The sequence below is a fragment of the Suillus fuscotomentosus genome (assembly GCF_016647785.1).
Source record: "Suillus fuscotomentosus strain FC203 chromosome Unknown F5891scaffold_348, whole genome shotgun sequence".
Classification (NCBI taxonomy): domain Eukaryota; kingdom Fungi; phylum Basidiomycota; class Agaricomycetes; order Boletales; family Suillaceae; genus Suillus; species Suillus fuscotomentosus.
The window spans coordinates 829-20,562 of record NW_024539860.1 but is presented as its reverse complement, the minus strand read 5'-3'; the positions used below and the strand labels follow the sequence as shown (position 1 = coordinate 20,562).

The 19,734-nt window shown below is 47.3% G+C and overlaps 2 protein-coding genes across 2 annotated transcripts; both read left to right on the top strand.

Moving 5' to 3' along the window:
* Positions 1-421: 421 nt before the first annotated feature.
* F5891DRAFT_1202032 (uncharacterized protein) lies at positions 422-4,124 on the top strand (the record flags this gene model as incomplete). Its single annotated transcript, XM_041368923.1, has 13 exons — positions 422-623; positions 712-900; positions 960-1,342; positions 1,403-1,621; positions 1,698-1,877; positions 1,940-2,136; positions 2,187-2,388; positions 2,438-2,598; positions 2,653-2,749; positions 2,805-2,984; positions 3,038-3,235; positions 3,290-3,619; positions 3,675-4,124. The coding sequence occupies 13 exons, from the start codon at positions 422-424 to the stop codon at positions 4,122-4,124; spliced, it is 2,988 nt and encodes a 995-aa protein (XP_041216364.1).
* A 595-nt stretch (positions 4,125-4,719) lies between these two features.
* F5891DRAFT_1202031 (uncharacterized protein) lies at positions 4,720-6,531 on the top strand (the record flags this gene model as incomplete). The annotated part of the gene is made up of 5 exons (XM_041368922.1): positions 4,720-4,896; positions 4,950-5,318; positions 5,375-5,617; positions 5,678-5,806; positions 5,866-6,531. 5 exons carry the CDS (start codon positions 4,720-4,722, stop codon positions 6,529-6,531), a joined length of 1,584 nt encoding a protein of 527 aa, XP_041216363.1.
* Positions 6,532-19,734: the final 13,203 nt, after the last annotated feature.

The window sequence follows — 19,734 nt, the reverse complement described above, 5'->3', positions numbered from 1 at the left end:
TTTGTTGATGCATGATGATATGAATGTATCACGTTCGATTTATATCGAGCTCTATGTCGGAAATTTCTAAAGGGGGCTTGGAAGGCTGCTATATTTGGACTGAATTGTGATGCCTTCCAACCTCATTGCATCCGAGTTTCAAGTCGGACCGAGTCTATTTCGAGTGTCTGGCAAAGGCACCGACTTCTTTTGGTGCCTCGCAAGATGCCGTGCTGCGTTTCAACAGGCTGACAAAGGTCCAAGGGGCTTGGAATTGGCTTAGAAGGACTATACAGTTTATATTAATAATCAGCCGCATCAACGTTCTTGGTGACATATCATAATATCATATTGCCCTTAGACTGCCGCATCACACTTGCAATCACTGATTCGCCTTCGATCATCAATCATCAATCAATCTCTTGTTAATTCTGTATTTTAGATGTCATCTACACAAGGACGGGCCTATGTACAGTCAACAACTCAATCCTCTGCACAGGTCCGATGTAAGCTCTGTCAGAGATCATTTTCTGCTCGTGGCATCAAGTCACACGAGGGGAGCTGTTCACGCAAGCGGGAGAAGAAACGGCGCGACAAGGAGTTTGCTGATATTGCAGCTCAGGTAGTTGAGGCCCAAAGGAAAGGTACGCCATCGTTCCAATTCATTTACTTAGTTCGTTGGACTTCAAACGTTACGATGCGTCAGATTTTATATTGACATATGTTGATCAGAACATCGAAAGGATAAACGACACCTCCGAAATGGACACAAGGTAGCTGTGGCTGACACTACTGGACCTTCACAGCCAGTGGATGATCAGCATGCCAATTATGACATAGAAAATGTCGAAGGTGCCGACGACAACGCGTTTGGTGACGTGGAGGATGGTGTTATGAGCATTGGGGGGGATTCCTGTCTACGTATGTGTATCACTCTTGCACGTTTTGTTTCTAACTTACACATAATGTTTTATTATTAGGATCGGGCTCAGACACAAGCATGTTGACAAGCAGGTCTGCGGTAGCAACTGCAGTCCCTATCGCTTGTGATACATTCAAAACCGAATATCACCCAAACAGTGGACGCGCCCCTGCCATTGAGACCTTTTCCACCTTTGGACACCCTGTTGAGGCAGAGGCCAGTTCCACGCCCATCGTCGACAACACACCTTGGCAACCCTTTACATGCCGCGCAGATTTCGAATTCGCAGAACTTGCCCACCAAGCGGCACTCAATAAGGATCAAACCGACAAAATGCTGCAGTTGATATGGCAGATTGCTGAGGGACAAGTGAAGTTTACGTTCAGATCTCACACTGAAGTGTCGAAGGCCTGGGATCGAGCAGCCACTCAAATGACGACTGTGAGATGTTTTAAATTTCATTCACTCTGCTTACTGAGTATTCAGGTATAATTCGTACAGTTCGAGAAGCACGTCATCTCCGTCCCTTACAAGAAGGAGGAAATCGAATTCGACATACATACACGGCCGCTGTGGGATTGGGCTATGGACTTGTTGCAAGATCCCCTGTTGGCACCGCACTTCGTTTGGGACGCGCAACGTTTGTACAAGCACGATGGTACTGACTTTAAATGGTTTATTCACGAGCCTTGGACCGCAGATCGGTGGTGGCGAATTCAAGTATGCACTATTATGTATTCATGTTTTGTAGTATGCTGCTAATATATGTATTATATCTGTACTCGATCTATCATAGTCATCGTTGCCGAACAACGGTGTTCCATTCGCCTTCATCCTCTACGCCGACAAAACACATCTCACTTCATCTGGGCACGTGAAGGCATACCCAGTGATAGCTCGTTGCGCAAATCTTCCCGTTCACATAAGAAACAGTGACGGAATTGGAGGAGGTCGTGTGGTGGGCTGGCTGCCGATTGTGAGTGTTCGAGTATCAATCATAATATTAGTAGGTACGCATAACAAGTTCTAATTCAACAGGTTCCTACAGATTCCAATGAAGATGGAAAACTCAATTACACGAACATGAAACATGTTGTCTGGCATAAGGCGTTCATCAAGTTGTTGGAATCCATCATCCTGTACTCCAAAACAGGCTTTGCGCACAGATGCTTTGACGCCATCATGCGATGGCTATACCCACTAATCCTACTTCTGTCCGCAGATTATGAAGAACAGTGTGTATTCTTGAGGCTTGTATTACATCATGCTAACTAACATTTTACAGATGCGTGATGGCATTAATTCGCGGGCTACATTCAAATTGTCCCTGCCCTGTCTGTTGTATTCCCTCGACGAAACTTTCTGACCTCAACGCAACATATCCTACTCGAACTGTCGAAGACGCAAAAGCTTTTTTAGAGCTGTATTTGAGGGACCGCATTGCTGGGGCAGAAGTCCTGAAGGTGCATGGTTTACGCCCCATTGCGGTTTGTGTTTTGATTTCGTTCATAAGCTCACTCAATTGACTACCATTAGAATGCGCTCTGGGAAGTCAACAACTCCGATCCTCATGAGACGCTCTCATTCGATCCCTTACATGTCAATGACATTGGTAACTGGGGCAACCACCTTTTCGGGGAGCTCAAAGTCCGTGCAAAGGCACTTGGTCGTGAGGCCGAGGCGAAAATCGATAAACAGTAAGTATATTTCATATTACCTTCTACATTAATATCGCTTACAAGACTCTGCAGGTTCGAAGCGTTTCCAAGATGGCGTGACTTGAATCATTTCAAGTCCGTCATGACAATATCATTTAGTGATGGCAACAAACTCAGAGATATTGCGAAGGTACACTATTCAACATTGTATATCAATATACCTACTAACATTCTCTGGACTCTAGCAAATGCTGTACTCAGCACAAAATGTGTTGAAGTGCAGTGAAGATCCTGTTGGCTATGCCCTAATGCAGTGTATAGGTAGCTACCTGCGACTGACTATGTACATAGCGCTCGATGTGCATACCGAAGCAACACTCACTGCTGGCGAAGCAGAGCTTCGAGTATTCGGGACACGCTTACATGTATGTATATACCATTTTCCTTTGACTTTTAGTTGTATCTAACATATTTTCAGGCATATATCGACATCCAGGGCGAAGATTTGACGAAGAACTGGAATTTCCCTAAGGTGCATGCTCTGACACATGCTTTCCCCGACATTCGCGCGAAAGGAGCGGTCCGCAACTTCAGTACTCGACCGAACGAGAAACAACATGGACCATTGAAGCGAGCATATTTACGCCAAACAAACCGCAAGGATGTTGCCAATCAGGTGCGCAATTGTCCCTTAATTAAAACTGCCCGCAACACCAACACCAACACACAGGTCCTCAAGCTTGATCACATCAGTCTGGTCTCCGAACTAATCCGCAGTCGTATTTCCTACCTCGATGAAGATCGGCACAAACGCACAATGTCACAGGGACAACTTGAAGATGAGGATACACTAGACGATCAACCATTCGCAGGCCATCTTCATATTGGCGCTCCTCAAGTTCCTGTCACTCTCGCTGCAGTGGAGGAAGGCAACACATCTAACCGTGCCTTCCAGGATTTCCGAAAGAAATTCACCAAGTTTCTCAACACTTTCGTTGCATCAAACGATATTCCTTTGGCCGATGGTGTTACGTGGTTGCGGCCTACAGCTAACGACAAGGTTCGTTCATTCACCCGCATCGTTCTGAATATCTGCTAATTATGGTTTATCATAGCTCCAAGAACATCGCTACCTCAAAGTAAACTATGAGTCTATTGTCGACTGGAAACTGACTACTGACTACCTCCGATGTAATCCGAACTTCCATGGGTGCGAACGTCGTGATTGTGCCTTGATCCGCACTCTAGACAAGGATGGGATCGACAAGTGCATCTTTGTTCGGCTATTGTTCATGTTCAAGTTCACGGTCAGCAATCACACTTTCGAACTCGCATTAGTCCTACCCATGGATGCTCCCACTGGTTCCAGAGGTGGTGTGGATCGTGATCTGGGGCTGACTCGCCTTCGCGCACGACCTCTAGCCTCCTCGGAATTTATTTCTCTGCAGTCTATCGTTCGCGGCACCTTACTTGTGCCAGATCATGATCATGATCGTGATTTCTTTCTTGTCGATCTCGTTGACACGGACATGTTCCTCCGTGCGAAACTTTTGAGGTCCTTCTAGGGTAATGGAGGCCCACACTTTCCTGCGCCCCCACCCCCAATCCTCATCTAACTCACAAGGTCAAACTCCCTCATGCCATCCCCAATCCTTGTCAAACTCCCTCTTTCATTAATACACCTTACACCGCACGAAACGGCGCTCATCCTTCTCCAGCGCCCAGATTCTTGTTTTCCCAGAATTCCACTGCCCAGGGATCCCCGGGTCACCGCTTGTTCGTATCCGCTATCCTTGCCTCCAAAGTCACACGAACAATGACGTACAACTCTTCCTATTTGTTGCTCATTTGATGCAGTGTCAAGGTGTGTGATCCCGTATCTACAACTGCAGTCGTGATGTAGTAATAATCTCTGAATCCGCCAGGCACCCATCAAATCTTCAACACCCTCACCTAAGTATCGATTACGTCGTGCTTCCTCCTGCCAGCGATAAGACGTGTCTGGTCTAGACTCATGGAGGTAAGTAATAGGGTGTGCGTTTACATTACATTCAATGGACCACGAGCCTCAGTACGTGTTTGTATATTATACTGTATATAAACATCTTATGGAAAAATTGATAGTCTCAGGCCAAGTTGCACCTCATCGCCCTTTGAACCATGCCTCAACCACAGCGAAACCAATTTGCTGAAGATGATTCAGACTTCGAAAGCAATTCACACGCCAACGAGGACTCGACCGATTCTGACTCCACTGACTCGGATGAAGATCTCGTGGAGATACGCGCTGCTATTGCGCCTGCTAGAGATGGTGCAACTATTCAGGAAGTCCGACAGGTGTGTCTTGTGGTTGTGACCAGTGTCGTTTCCCGCTACTCACATACATACAGGCGCTTGAAATGGCACAGAATTTGCTGCTGAATATGCGTGGCAAATGTCGAGAACTATTGAAACGAAACGCCCTTCTCGAAGCTACTACAGCCAAAGGACGACGGGGGAAAAACTTGACTGCCAAGGATCTTGCACTCTCTGCCAAAGAAGACACTATACGGGCTCACGGGCGTAAATATTCTATGACGCACTGTCTATGGATTAACGCCGGGATTTTTCCTCTGCGTGTGCCTCCTAACATTGAACTCTTTGGTAGCGAGCGTTGGCTGTCGCCACAGTCAATAGAGGACGGCGTAAAGGCTGAGTTATTCAAGTTCATTCCAGAAATTGATCATGAGTTGATGGGCTACAAGAACTTTGCACCGCATGTAGGGAATGTCTCAGCTTACTTCAATTAACTTGCAACTAATTTCAATTCTGACAGTTTGCAAAGGGTGTCAGCGGCATTCGCTCAGAGATGGTTTCAGACATCAAGTCTTGCGCAGGTGCTATTTTCAGATTGAAATCTGAATTTTTTGTCCGAGGCTACCCTCGCGATACCCAGCCAGAGTGCCGAACTTTGCTTGTAAATCCCCACGGCGAATACACAAAGTTTGCGCCGGTACTCTTTCTTCATCCAGAGCGTCCCAACAAAGATGAGTTCCTCAAAACGGCTAAGCTTGTTCGGGTGCGTGTGTTATTCTATGTACATTAACGAAGTCCTGATCGCTTCTACAATTACACTTAGGTCTTAAAGGTAGCACTTTTCGGGAAATCCTCCCTCTCCGCCACCTACGCTCCAGCCCCGAAGACCAAGGGCAAACTTTGGCAATTACGGAATACGACTCCAGGTATGATTGCTGCTGCTGCTGTTGTTGTAAGTATTCATTTAATGTCGTATCTCTGAGTGTGCGCTGATTAATATTCCACTGATAGGCAATATTTGTTCTTTCAGGTGACAAGGATCTGTATGCGAAAGGCGAAAAAAGCAACATACTGTACCAACAATATCACAACTATTATCGCCAACGTCTAATGACTGGAGGTGCCTGGGCGCGAGACATCACAAACTTTTTCAACAACGCCCTCTTTCCTGAAACCTCATCCTCACACGCCGCTCTGGATGTGGCAGATACCGGCACCTCCTACAACAGCTGGGAAGAGGAACTCGAGCGCGCTATGGAAGAGGGAGGTGAAGGGCCTGCTTTTCCATTTGATACTGCCATCATTGCACCTCAGGATATTGCGCAATCTTCCTCTGCTGCGTACCCACCATCTGCCTCTGCTGCGCACCCGCCATCTGCCTTGGTCGCATGCCCATCTGCCTCGGTCGCACTACCAGCATCTACTCCTGTCACCACCCCTGACACACTGCCACCTGTCTCTGCGACAGCTCCCGTCATCTTGCACTCGCCTACTCCTATCATTGGGGCACAAACTCACTCCATTTCTTCGGCAATGCAAGATCTTGCGTTGGCAGACGAGGCTATTGCGGTTGGTGCTATCCCTCCAAAGCCCAAACCAAAGCCAAGGCGTACTAAAGCCAAGGCGGTCCAGGACGAAACAGGTGCTGAGGTCCGTAGGTCTGGCCGCAAGAAATGATTCATTCTGATCACACGCTGTTTATCTCAATCTTTTTCTGCACGCTCAAATATCTTCTTTACTATGATACGACGTCAGTCAGAATCACTACTAAATTAGGTTAGAAGTACATACAACCAAACAGCTGAATAAGCAGCTACATTTCCAGTCATGCCAAGTTTACCTCGTCTCTTGAAATCCAACTACCACAATTTCTCTAAGTCCATCGACAATCATTATAATCACTACGATTTCGCTCGACGTCAACGTCGCTGCAGCTCTGAATCATCAATGTGCCTCTAGACTGGACCATCCACCAACAAACAACAGTCTAAGCAGCAGCGCAGTCTACTGTCTTAAAGGTACTGTTAATTTTTTTTTAAATTTATCCCGTCGCCTCTGACCTCACCATTGTCCACCCGCTCTCATTGCCATCACCACCAGTCTGTGAGCGGTATTAGGAATCTGATTCAGCTCCAGCTCCAGCAACAACAGCAATAACAAAACAGGTATTTTTTCGTTTGAATTAATATTCTGCCTCTGACACTCCCGATTCAGATCTACACCCTCTCGTTGCTGTTGCCGTTACTCCCAGCTGCCCTCAATCATTTCTGGCGCTGGTGCACTCCATCATCATTATATCTTCCTATCCACTCTCCTGCTATGTCTACCATACCATAAACAACTAGTCTATTAGTAAAAACCATTCTGTATTTTGAACCACCCGCAATTCAATTCTGAGAGTTTCAATGTGATTTCTATAGTTTGAATTTTACCGGTCGAATTGAAACTAGCGCTGCATGTCGAAATTCTCTTGAAATAAAAATAAATTATTGGAAGACACTTTAGCGCTTGAAACTGTCTTTCGATGCCTTGCAAGGCATGTCACTTAAAATTTTAGCACTGCCTTGGAAGGCAGACACAAGACCAAATGGGTCACTGCCAACCGGCTTATGGCAATTTCGGGTGTTCTTGCAAGTCAATCGTAATGCTGCCGGCAAATTGAAGCCTTTCAATCTATTTTAAGGAATGGCAACCCAAAATATGTATTTCCGACATATCTCGTTTGTTCTCAGTAGGCCTGAACGTCAAACACACAAATACAAAAGAATGGCACCGTGCATGATATTTGTTCTGCATTGAATCTACAAGACTGTACGTAGTACTACCACATTTCGGAGGCACGCTGCTTCAACTGCAAGTATATCTACTCGAGCTCTACTAGACAAGAGATTGGCTTGAACGATATCTTTCGGCACATGATACTGGAGCCACGTCTGGAACACTTCCTCATCGTTCGTGGAAGCGGGACGCAATGGGCCTCCATGCTTGTAAACCATCGCTAAGCACTTCTTTGCAACCTCCCGGGACACACTATGCGATATCGGTGTCCGCAGATTTTTGCTACCTATACCCTTAAACATAAAGTAAACCTTTTTCTTGGCGCATCCAACAGCATTTGACATCAGCCATTCATCCAGTGGTCTGTCCTTACTCAGGAGCCTGCCATCTTCATACCGAAGGCTGACCCAAATGAGGACCCAAATTAACGATTCAACATCATGCTGGTACACGTGTTCGACTTCGTCTGCGGTGGCTTCCGGTGTGAGAAGGTCTAACGACATGAATGGTACCGTTCCTGTGCGTTCGAAGCCTGTGGGATGATCTTGTTTAATCGATGACAAGTCAAAATCGTTCAGGACGCTGATAAATCGACCACCGAAGCGGTATCCCATAATATTACTGGGGCTGACGTTGCGGTGATGGACGCCTCTCTTCCAGAGGACGCGATGGCCTGTCGGAGTAATGGGTGAATGATAGAGAACAAGAAAAGGACACGATGACACTTGCACTTGACGACTTCCCACCATGCGAGGAGGAATTCTTTGTCGCTCAGGGTCGTGATTCGGTCAAGCTTTCGGAGCACGATGATACGTATGACCCGGTTGTCCGTATGGACAATTCCTAGTGCCTTTCTGATTGAGTTCAGTACGGATAATGGTAGCCGGAACCGGAGATCTAACGCACTTGACACTTAGAGTATCGATATGTTCGCTGACAACAATGGAGCCAACTGCGTGTGGGGTGGACTTGAGGTCTGCGGGCAAGCCAACGTTGCCGGAAGGCATGTTTGTCACTGGCGAAGTGGCGTCAACATTATTGGCCATGATGAGGCCTTCCTAGGAAAATGGAAAAGAAAGGTGAACTTTGGAATGAAGAAGACGAGATTGAAGCTCGCTATTTAAGCTAGCGCAGCACTATTGTCGGACATTTCGAGTCAAGGTCCAGAAGTACTGATAGCGGACCGATAGTTCCTAGTCGAATCCAAAGAAGTTGATGAGAGATCCCAAATTCTCGGTTAATTTTGTGGCGCAGTATCACTTCATGAACACGACCTGCCAACACCTGTGATTGATCAAGAGATGTCAAATCGGTATGTGAAATAGGCATGCATTGGAAATACTTCGCCGTTGAACACCTAGTGGGCCTCGCAGGATTTAGGGAGGCGTTCGAACACCCATATAGCCAAAAATTGGCTCCTCGACGTGCGGAGGAGCCGGCTGTCATTGGTGACAATGCAGGAAATAAGTAGCTGAGCCCCAACATAATAACACGCACATGGCGGTCAGTTTGATTGGTCAAAATGATCCACGTTGATTATGAAGGACAAAGCCTATGGAGAAGGAATGTCACGAATCTGCTCACGCCTTAACCAATCTCCCCACTCGGTGCCAAAATAGATTTTCATCAGTCTCCCCTTCCTTCCCCCAAATCCCTCCTTCTCCCTGCACCCATCCCCCAACATCCTCAATCCATCTATGAGATGGGCAGTCCAAACGACATCCATCAAAAACAATACCCCACAACGGTGTCCAAAAACGCTGCCACCACATAACATCCTCCCTCTCGCTAAGCACGTGTTCATAGAATAAAATCTGACCCCCAGGTTTCAGCACCTCCGCAGCCAATGAAGAGATGGTGTATTGTGGCGAGGGGATGGAGCAGAGAGTGAGGACAGATATGAGTGTGTCTACAGGTGGGTGCGGCGCAGGAAGATAGGAAAGGATGGTAGAGATGTTTTCAGCACCACAAGGGAGGATGAGAAGCGTTCCATCATCTTCGTTGTACCCGGCAGCAGAGGCAGTACGGCGCAGCTTTGCATGCATATGCACATTGGGTTCTACAGCTACGTATTTCGTAACTCGCGAATGGTCGAGGTAGTTGACGGTGTGGCCGTATCCTGTGTTTTGTATGAACAGATTATCGTTTCGGTGGTATAAGAGACGCACCTGCACCGAGGTCTAGCACAACGCCATAGGCGTGTGGAGTGATGAGCCCTTTTTTGACCGCCCTTCCGGCTTCGTCAGCGCTATCACCACAGAGGTCCCATACATGGGACATGAAAATGCGGGATATTTCAAGTGGTTGGAAGAGTAAGGAGGGAACATGCCAGATTGCTATAATCGTAGGCCAGAGGCCGCAGACGAAGCCAAGACGTAGGTCTGTGACCACTCCGAAGGCTGCATCGAGTCGCATCTCAACTTGAACTGCCGCACGCAATAAGCACTTGATGGTGCAGTTGAGGGAGGCATGGCTAGCACATATATTTATATTTTATTAAGGTACTGGATTGAGAATCAGGATTCGCATGGTTCAGGATCGTGATGAGAAAATGCATGTGGGCCCCGAGCAAGCCCCGAGCGTTTGAACTTTGCCGTGACGTGCGGCTCCCCGGCGCGTACCAGTCACGTGGTTTTTTGATAATCAAATTTCAAATTTCAAGGGCGACTTGGAAGACATGCAAGCCTGCAAATTTCCTTATGTTTGAGATCTAAGATTCGAGACTCGGACAAAGGATTCAGGTAGGCCACTTGGATGATGTGAATGCCACACTTACTAGCAGACTTGCATTTATCAGCGTCTTCCCAGATCATCGAGCCTGTCTAAGTTCAGTCTCATTCATGCGTAGCATCCATTCTTTCAAGTTATTGCTGCCTAACGGCCAGTGATTTATTACCGGTTCTCTAATTCTTCATAGAGTAGGTGAGGAAGCTTACTTCAAGTTCTTTCGCCTTGATCCCCTATCCTGTCGTATTCGCACCGAGTCATCTATTCACGCGGTCTTTCAAGACTCCATGTTTATCATCGGGGACATCAAATCAAGGCAAAGTGAAGACGTGCAAGTTATCAAGATCGCGTTGGTTCTATACCCAGGCGCTGGTGCGTTGTTCTCTACTTTCGCCAGATGTCTTAGTATCAGATCTTACTCATCATCTATATTCTAATGAGCTACAATAAAGCCATCACGATGCACTGCGCACATCGATCCGAGTCGAATGCATATCACAACAATATGCATCAATATGGATATCTTGATCGTGTGGCACACGCACGATATCCCTCCCCCTCAGCTCTCTCATCGGCCCATGCATGTATATCTTGTCCATCTACCCATCATAATCAGAGCCAGTGTTACCGTCGACTGTTAGGGTCGTCGGTGCGTGAGTCGTAGCTTCAACGTCATACACGCCACACTCTTTCACCCAGGTCCACCCCTCTGCGCGTATCGCAACAATGCGGCACGCGTGTTCGTCGGTGCATCGCGATTGGTATCTACGCAGATTGAACCTTGGGTTCATTCCAGGCGTTTAGGACGCGCACGCTCACCATTCTCTCATTTGCAAACCAGAAACGAAACGGGGGCAGTCGATCCGCAATCAAGTCTGCGCTGGAGTAAATGTCCGTCGAGCTGTAGAGGAGTGTTAGCGTTGGAAACCTTATTCTTTACATGTGGTTATGATTTATGTTGAATTAAACAGTTTTTATGAAATTGAGATTGGACTATGTAATGCAGATTTAGAATCGCACAAGAATCTAGCAATCATAACCCGGGTATATGCAAGAAAACCATCCATCTAACCGACTACCTCCTACTTTCAGGCGGGAACACGAACCCAACACCGGTGACGGGGCTCCAACCCTCCTCCCCGGCTCTTTCATCAGGTCTGATGAGGCTCGCGATACTAGCTGTATGCCTATGTCCTCTCCCCTTCCCCTTTGCAGGATTCGGCGACCGGTAGGCAATAGGCGTCTCTTCCTCATCGCTGAGCGTCCAATCGCTCGCAAACTCGTCTGCGCCCACACCGCCCCTCCTCGATTCGAGATCGTATCTCTCGTACTTGTCCCCAGCAACATTGACACTCCCATTGCGCAGCTCCTCGGGGACGAAAAAGTAGAAACAGGCGGTGGCAAGACAGGCACCGCCCACGACATCAATGAGATAGTGATGGCTAAGATACATGGTACTCCAATAGAGGACGGCTGCGTAAGCCCAAGCCCATTTCGCATACTGGGGCCACAAGGCGGTGATGAATAGTGCTTCGAGAGTGGCCCATGCGGCATGCAAACTGGGGAATGCACCAAATACGAGGGGCGAGCTAGCAAAAGTGCGTTTGTAGCCATCTCCACCGAACAGGTCGTCGATGCGGCCTAAGCCGCCTGCGGATCCGGGTGTGCCGTATGCTGCGGGTGTAAGGCCGTATATGATTTCGTACCAGGGTGCTGCGCAAGGGAGGACTATTTGGGCAAATACGCCTATACAGTTTTGATAGCCAAAGGCTTTTGCGAATACGGGGAGAGTGGGTGGGCGGAAGAGCCAGAGGAGAGCAGCGAGGACGAGGGGGAATGTGTAGTGGATAACGCCGTATGGGAGCCAAGCGATGATATCGAGGACTGGGTGTGTGAAGTGAGTGAGGATATCGCTTATGTTTGCACCGTAGAGGACGGATTCGAGAGTTGGGAGGAGGACGACGTGGACTGCGGGGCGGTGGTCTGCGGGTAAGAATTGGTTTGAGTAGAACATGAGAACCCATGAAAATACGGGTGTTGCAGGTATAAAGAATTGAGAAGTGAATGGGATGAGTAGGGCGATTGCATATAAGATTGGTATTGCTAATTTGTAGGGGAATGGAGGGACTTGCATGAGAGCGAGCCAGAAGAAAGCAGAAAGTATGTGAAGGATGTAAATCGAGTCTTTGATGGTGAATTTGTATGCACGGAACTTCTTCACTGTATCCCAAGGTGAAAATGACTTGTCAAGTCTATTCACCCCAGCTACAAGCCCGTTCACTGTGGCCCGCAACACTGGTCTCATGGTAAAGGATGAATGCCGTGGGAATAAAATCATTCTAAACATCGAGTTCATCATATAGATCACGAGACGTTTCGCAGATAATTCTAAGCCTTAGCAAGCATACAGCACTACTACTTCTATACATCCTCCGAATCACCAAATAAATACTACAACGAAATTCCGAACAACCGTGGTTGATCATTTGGGTCGCCGTGCTAAACATCTCCACCAGTCAACACACCTTCGCCCGGAGTCAACGCATCCGAGCCGCCACCAGCCTGGAAATGGATGGACGTCATGCGTGTACCCTCGTCGGACCTGGCCACGAGCTCAGCATGATATTTGCGAATGCTGAGGATCAGACGCGGTCCCAGCACAAACATCTGCAACGCTTGTACAACTCCGAGAACACCGGTATAAAGCGTACTTCCCACAGACGATGAAAACTGTAGAAATGATGATGAGCGGACAGACATGGATGCTTAGTCGCAGATTAGCGCACCGTGATATTTGCAGACAGCGAGCCCAGGGTGAAGCAAGCTACAGTAGCAAATCTAACACATGTGGAACTTCAGTGAAACAAGACAATAACATCCAAACCACCAAACTCACGCTACAAAGTAAAATGCGTGACTTTGAATTAATATTATAAAACAGTCCCCAATGGTCGACCCTGTCGGAGATTGTCGCAGCTCACGCAAGTGTTTTATGACAATCCAGACTGCAAGAATGAAGGCGAGGATCTCCCATATAGCGGTAGATATCAAACTCTCGTAACTCAGATCCAACCGGTCTGAGAAATCATCTATAGTAAGACACATATGGTAGCCCAAAGCGATGAATTCCCCTGGTATTTGTCCGTGAGTCTAACGTTCTCGAGGGTTTTATCGATAATGAAGGCTTACCCGCTGAAACACCGGCGTGTCCCACGACTGTCATAACGCCGGAGGAGATCGTGGAAGCCAGCAAGACTACAATGAGAAAGACGAGCATCTTTTTGGATCGTCCATACATCGCATATATCTGGATCATTATGATGACTTGCGTGATATTTCAGTCAAATCAGTATCGATAAGGTACCGCAGGTGAGCTCACCGCCCAGCATAGCATTGACAACGACAGGCATCCATATCCACATGAAGTAAACGATAGAGCCTGAAAATCAAATTTACTGATGTGCATTGGTGGACTCGATACTTCAAATGAACTTACAGCTGTTGCAGTCGTTATGTTTAAAATGACAAGGCGGCTGAGAATATCACTCACTCCTGTGTAGGAGTGCAGTCAGTAATTAAATGGGAATGGCGGTCATGGGTGCAGAACACCCACTACGTCTGTCATCGGGACTGGGAGACCAACTACATTGCCGGGGCCGGTTAGAAGAGATGAATAGTATATTTGAGGGGATACATGCTTGGTATGGTGATCCTAATTGCAAGGTATGATTTATTAGTACAGTGCAATGTCGACTTGTCATCCTTGCAAACTCACACAGAATATAGTACTCCGATGTAGCGCACCTAGCATATGTTGAAGTCGACTCAGCACAACATGTCGACTGTGTTCATAGCACAACATACACAGAGATAAAGAACGGTCATGAAGGATCTGCGTTGCCTCTGCTCCGATTCAACTGCATTATCCAGCTTTCTTCTAATATAGGGCCTTGCTTACCCAGATCAGTTCGAACTGTTAAATCATCTTAGTGAGACGCAGCTGCGCTGATGACGTCAACTTACCTCTTGTCCGAATGTTAATGCTTGAATGCCGTATAGATATTAATGATACCTCGGAAGGTATTGTTTTGCTCACCCCAATCATATACCACCGTGGTAAAAGATACAACTGCAAAACCAGTACCAGTCAATGAGGCTGATAGTGAGACGTCACCATCTTCATCCAACTTGCTCTCTACTGACCTGCAAAATAGCTGAGAAATTTACCATTACTGATCCACGGCAACCAAGTGGGATCATTTAAGACTACGGTCATATCTGGATGGGGCGGATGGGGTTTATGCAGACACACCACCATCCAGCGCTTTTATAGCGGCCAGTCTGGATATCCGTCCTTCGAATAAAAATCTTGATTGATTGCACAGACTATTCTCGATGAAACAATTAGAACGGATAAGCAGTTTCATAATCAGAAGCCCTTGATCGAAGCAAAGTGCATGTTTGGAAGGTTTTGGGTTTGAATGATACGTGCGAAATATTTGAAGGCGCTGAAAATCAGTCGGCGAAGTGATATGTTCCAAATCTAGTGCTGTCAAACTACCACATTCTGGTCATCTCCATCAGTGGTCGTCTAACGATACCTAACATAGACTAACTGCAGAGCCTCGTTACGTGAAAGAACCTATTGATGAAGGAATGTGTTCTAATGCTGTTCTGCACGTTCTGCACTTCCATCAGCACATGATCATCTAATCGCTAGCGTTTACTGCAGGGTAAGTTCATTCGGATAGCTAGGAGATCATTATTCTGTTGCACCGTCCAATCATAACGCAGCAACGTACCACAGTCTAAAATGTGCACACCCAATGCACAGTAGGCGTCCACAGCCTGGACGCTAGTAACACCTAGAACTCCTCAATGAGATCCGTCAAGGGTGTTCAGACTGCTAGCTCTCGATTAGTCTAATGTCGCATGGGTCGCACCGGTATGAGGAGCTTCATCATACGACCACACTGCCGTTGATGTGATGCAGGCCTGCGATGCGATGTCGGCTCCCTCTCCATGCTCTGATGATCAAGAAAAATGGTGTGCTGTTCTGATATATTAGTTGCGCCCATGAGACGATGATGTGAAGAGATGAAAATGAACTACACCAGCGGCTCAAGAGCATAGATAAGAACGGGCAGTGTGTTCAATCATCATGTATCAGCGCGCAGCCTGCGAACTGCTAATACCAACAAGTATCTCTCCTTGCCCCATCCTGTGATAACGTACTAGTAGTGATGTATCAGAGGGTTCTTTGCTTAAGCAAAGATAAGCCATTTTTGACCTATCTGCTTCGTTGACGCTATTGAGGTCCGATATTGGAGTAGCTGAGGATGTCGCTTATGTTTGCACTGTAGAGGACAGAAGAGAGCAGAAAGTATGCAACTGAGTGCGCAAACCGTGAGAACAAAACATTGTAAGATGTTTCGTATAGGTCACAGGTGGGCAGACAATTCTAATATTTAATAGTAATCCAAGTGACTGTAGTTAAAGTTGATCGTCGATAATTTGAATGGCTGTGCTAAACATCGCCAGATTCGCCACCAGCCTGGAAATCAATAGACATCATGCTTATTCCTTCGTCGGACATGGCCACGAGCTTAGCATGATATTCGCGAACGCTGAGGATGAGACGTGGGCCCAGCACAAACATCTGCAACACCTGGCCAATTCCGAGAACACCGACATAAACAGCACTTCCCACAGACGATGAATACTGTTAAAATGATGATGAGCGGACACATGCAGATACTTAGTCGCATATCAACGCACCCTAATATATGTAGACAGTAAGCCTAGGCTGAAGCAAGCTACAATAGCAAAACTAGCACATGCAGAACTTCAGTCAAACAAGATAATGACATCCAAATCACCAAACTCACACTGCAAAGTAAAATGCGTGACTTTGAATCAACACCGTAAAACAGTCCCCGATGGTCGATCCTGTCGGAGATTGTCGCAGCTGATGGAAGTGTCTTATGACAATCCAGACTGCAAGAATGAAGGCGAGGATCTCCCATATAGTGGTGGGTATCAAAGTCTCGTTATTCAGGTCTTTCTGGTTTGTGTCAAATTCACCAAGACATGCATGGTAGCCAAAAAGGACGAGTTCCTCTGGTATCTGTCCATGAGTCTTACGTGCTTCAGGATTTCATCAATAATTAATGCTCACCTGCTGAGACACCAACATTTCCTATTGCTGTCATAACACCGGATGCGATCGTGGAAGACAACAAGACTACAACGAGAAAGACGAGCATCTTTTTAGGTCGTCCATACATTGCATATATCCGAATCATCATGATGACTTGCATAATATTTCAGTCAAGTCAGTATCAGGAGAGTACCGCAGGTGAGCTCACCCCCCAACATAGCATTGACGACAATAGGTATCCATGCCGATATGAAGTAAATGATAAGGCCTGAAAACAAAATTTACTGATGTGCATCGATGGACTTGATGCCTCGCATGAACTTACAGCTGTTGAAGTCGTCATGTTCAACGTAATAAGGCGACTGAGAATATCACTCACTCCTGCGCAGGAGTGCAGTCAGTAATCGAATGGGAATATCAGTCATCGATGCAGAATACCCACTGCGTTTGTTATCGAGAATGGGAGATTCCCTACAAGCCGTCAGTGAGAATAAACGAGCGTAGTGTATCTTGGGATACATACATAATATGATGATCCTAATTGTGAGATATGGTTGTCAGTGAACGTAGCACAATGTTCGTTCTACATTCAATCTAGTGACAAGATAGCCTGAGTATATAACAGAACATTCCGGAGGCATCCTGCCTCAACTACAACATAAGCGCACGCGAGACACACGCAGGTGGACGCCGCGCTCCAAGTCATCATAAGATTATATATTGTGGATATTAGCCTGAACGTTGAACGTTTTACCTCGAGTTTGAACACGCAAATACCAAAGAATCATTGGCACCGTGCACGATGCAGATGTTTGTTCCATACAGCAAATCTACAACATAGTATGTAATATCACCGCTGCCTCAACTGCAAGCATACCTAATCTCAAAGAGAAATTTTGTGTTGGAGTACTTTCTGGAGTATGTGGTGCTGGAGCAACATCTCGAATACTTCATCATCCGCTGGAATGGGCGTGGATGGGATCTGAAATGTCATGATCACCTGTAAGAATTCAAAGGCAACTTTGAAATTTTCTTTGTGCGATCGCGTTGGACGCATCGTAGACAGCATTACAAAAAAAAATGCTTTTTTGTAGAAGCATCCAATGGCACCCGTTGTCAGCCAGTCATCCAATGGTCTGCGCTTCCTGAGAAGCTTGCCCCCTTTATACCGAAGGCAGATCCACGTGAGAACCCAGATGAACGATTCAGCATCATGACGGTACACGTGCTCGACTCGTCCGGCTCCTGGCATGAGAATGTTCAACGCCATGAACGGTACCGTTCCTCTGCGCTCGAAGCCCTTGGGAGAGCCTCGAATCCAGGACAAAGACTCTTTGATCAACGATAAGTCGAAATCATTCAGGACGCCCATAAATCGACCGCGTAAGCGGTATCCCATGAGACTGTTGGGATTGACGTCGCGGTGATGCACTCCCCTCTTCCAGAGCGCACGATGGCCTGTAGCAGTGGTGAGTGGATGATAAACAGCATGAGAAGGATAGGTCACTTACATTTGACGACTTCCCACCATGCGAGGAGGAACTCCTCACCGCTCAGTGTTGTGATTGGGTGAAGCTTTCTGAACACGGTGATGTATAGGACCCGGCTGCCCGCATCGTCGATTCCTAGTGCATTTCTGATTATCGCTGTGGATGTATCTTCAAACTTGCGGAACCAGACCATCTCTGGAACATGGCCCAGCACATCAAGATCACCCTTCGCAATCTTGTAGACCTCTTCGAGGATCTCGGGCTCGCTCTGGTGTGCCTCTTCTGGCCAAAAGAGCCTGGCAACCAATTTGGTGGATTCATTGAGAGAATGGGAACGCCGCGGCAGAGCCGACAGCGCCTTGCTCCTCACGGGAACGACAGCGGTTGCACGCCCCCTGAAATGAGTCATGGGCTTCTCAGACCTGAAATCCAGTGTAAGGTCGATGCGCTTCCTCTTATCCCGGTCGTCCTTGTTCGTGTCGTCCTCGTACTCGACGATAATCTCACCTTCATATCCAGGTTCAGGTTCGAACAACGGGTGGAGGCCCCACTGTTTGTACCCCATGCGCTGCATGATGAAGAGTAAGACCACAAAGCGTGGAAGGTCCTGAACGAAGTTGATGCCAGCGCATGGAATCGTATCCCGACGATCGAACCAACAGAGATAAATGATGTCGTCTGTAATGAGCAATTAGTTCGACGGCAGGACAACTGCGTAGCGTCCACTTACTGTTGACTATAAACGAGATGACGTGCTGGCGCGCCGTGTGAGCCGCGAACATCTCCTCAACATACAAATGATTCTGGATGACAGGATCTTCGTTCTGCCAGAATCGTTTGCTGGTGGATGACCCACTTGAGCCGAAATGATTGGAGCTACGCTTGTTGCTTCTGATTCGATCGGATATATTTTGTGCTGCATTGCACATGTCAAAAGAAGCAGCGGAGATACAAGCTGGACGGCTTACGTTCGTTCGAGGTCTCGCAGGAGGTCTGAGCAGTACCAGTGGCAGACGTCGAGTCTGTTGACTGAGAAGACGTGTCCGTGTCCGTGTACGTGTCCATGTCAGTGTCCGTGTCAGTGTCCGTGTCCGTGTTCGTGTCCGTGTCAGTGTCAGTGTCAGTGTCAGTGTCAGTGTCAGTGTCAGTGTCCGTGTCCGTGTCCGTGTCCGTGTCCGTGTCCGTGTCCGTGTCCGTGTCCGGCATATATTCCATGTACATGACATTAGGAACCACGTAGTCCTTAGTGTAAGCAGACGGCGGATGAGGCAGACGCGTCTTCGGGCGTTTGAACTCAAATGTCGTTCGGACATCCACCCACTGGAAGTTCTCATGGTCTTTGGTGGGCGCCTTGCACGCAGACCGGTAAACATCTTTGGAATTTCCCTCCGGTATGATATCCGCGGCGGTCTGGTGAGAAACGACGACGATGTTCGGCTTGCGGCTGGACTTCTCGCCTTGATGTTTTTGGTGTATGAACGATGGATCATTCACATGAAAAACGATGTTGGTTTTATCGTCGTTTTGAAAAGCAGGTATTCCAGCTACGTCCACCTTCCTCAGTTCACGAAGTGCAAGGTTGGCAGCCTCGACGAATTCAGAGTAAGACGGGGTTTCGCTCTCGATATTACAACTTGATGATAATGTTAGTCTTATTTCGTGTTCCTTGAAATGCTGGCTTACAAATTAGTCAAGTGTTGCTTGATCTTCTGCGCCACACCTGGC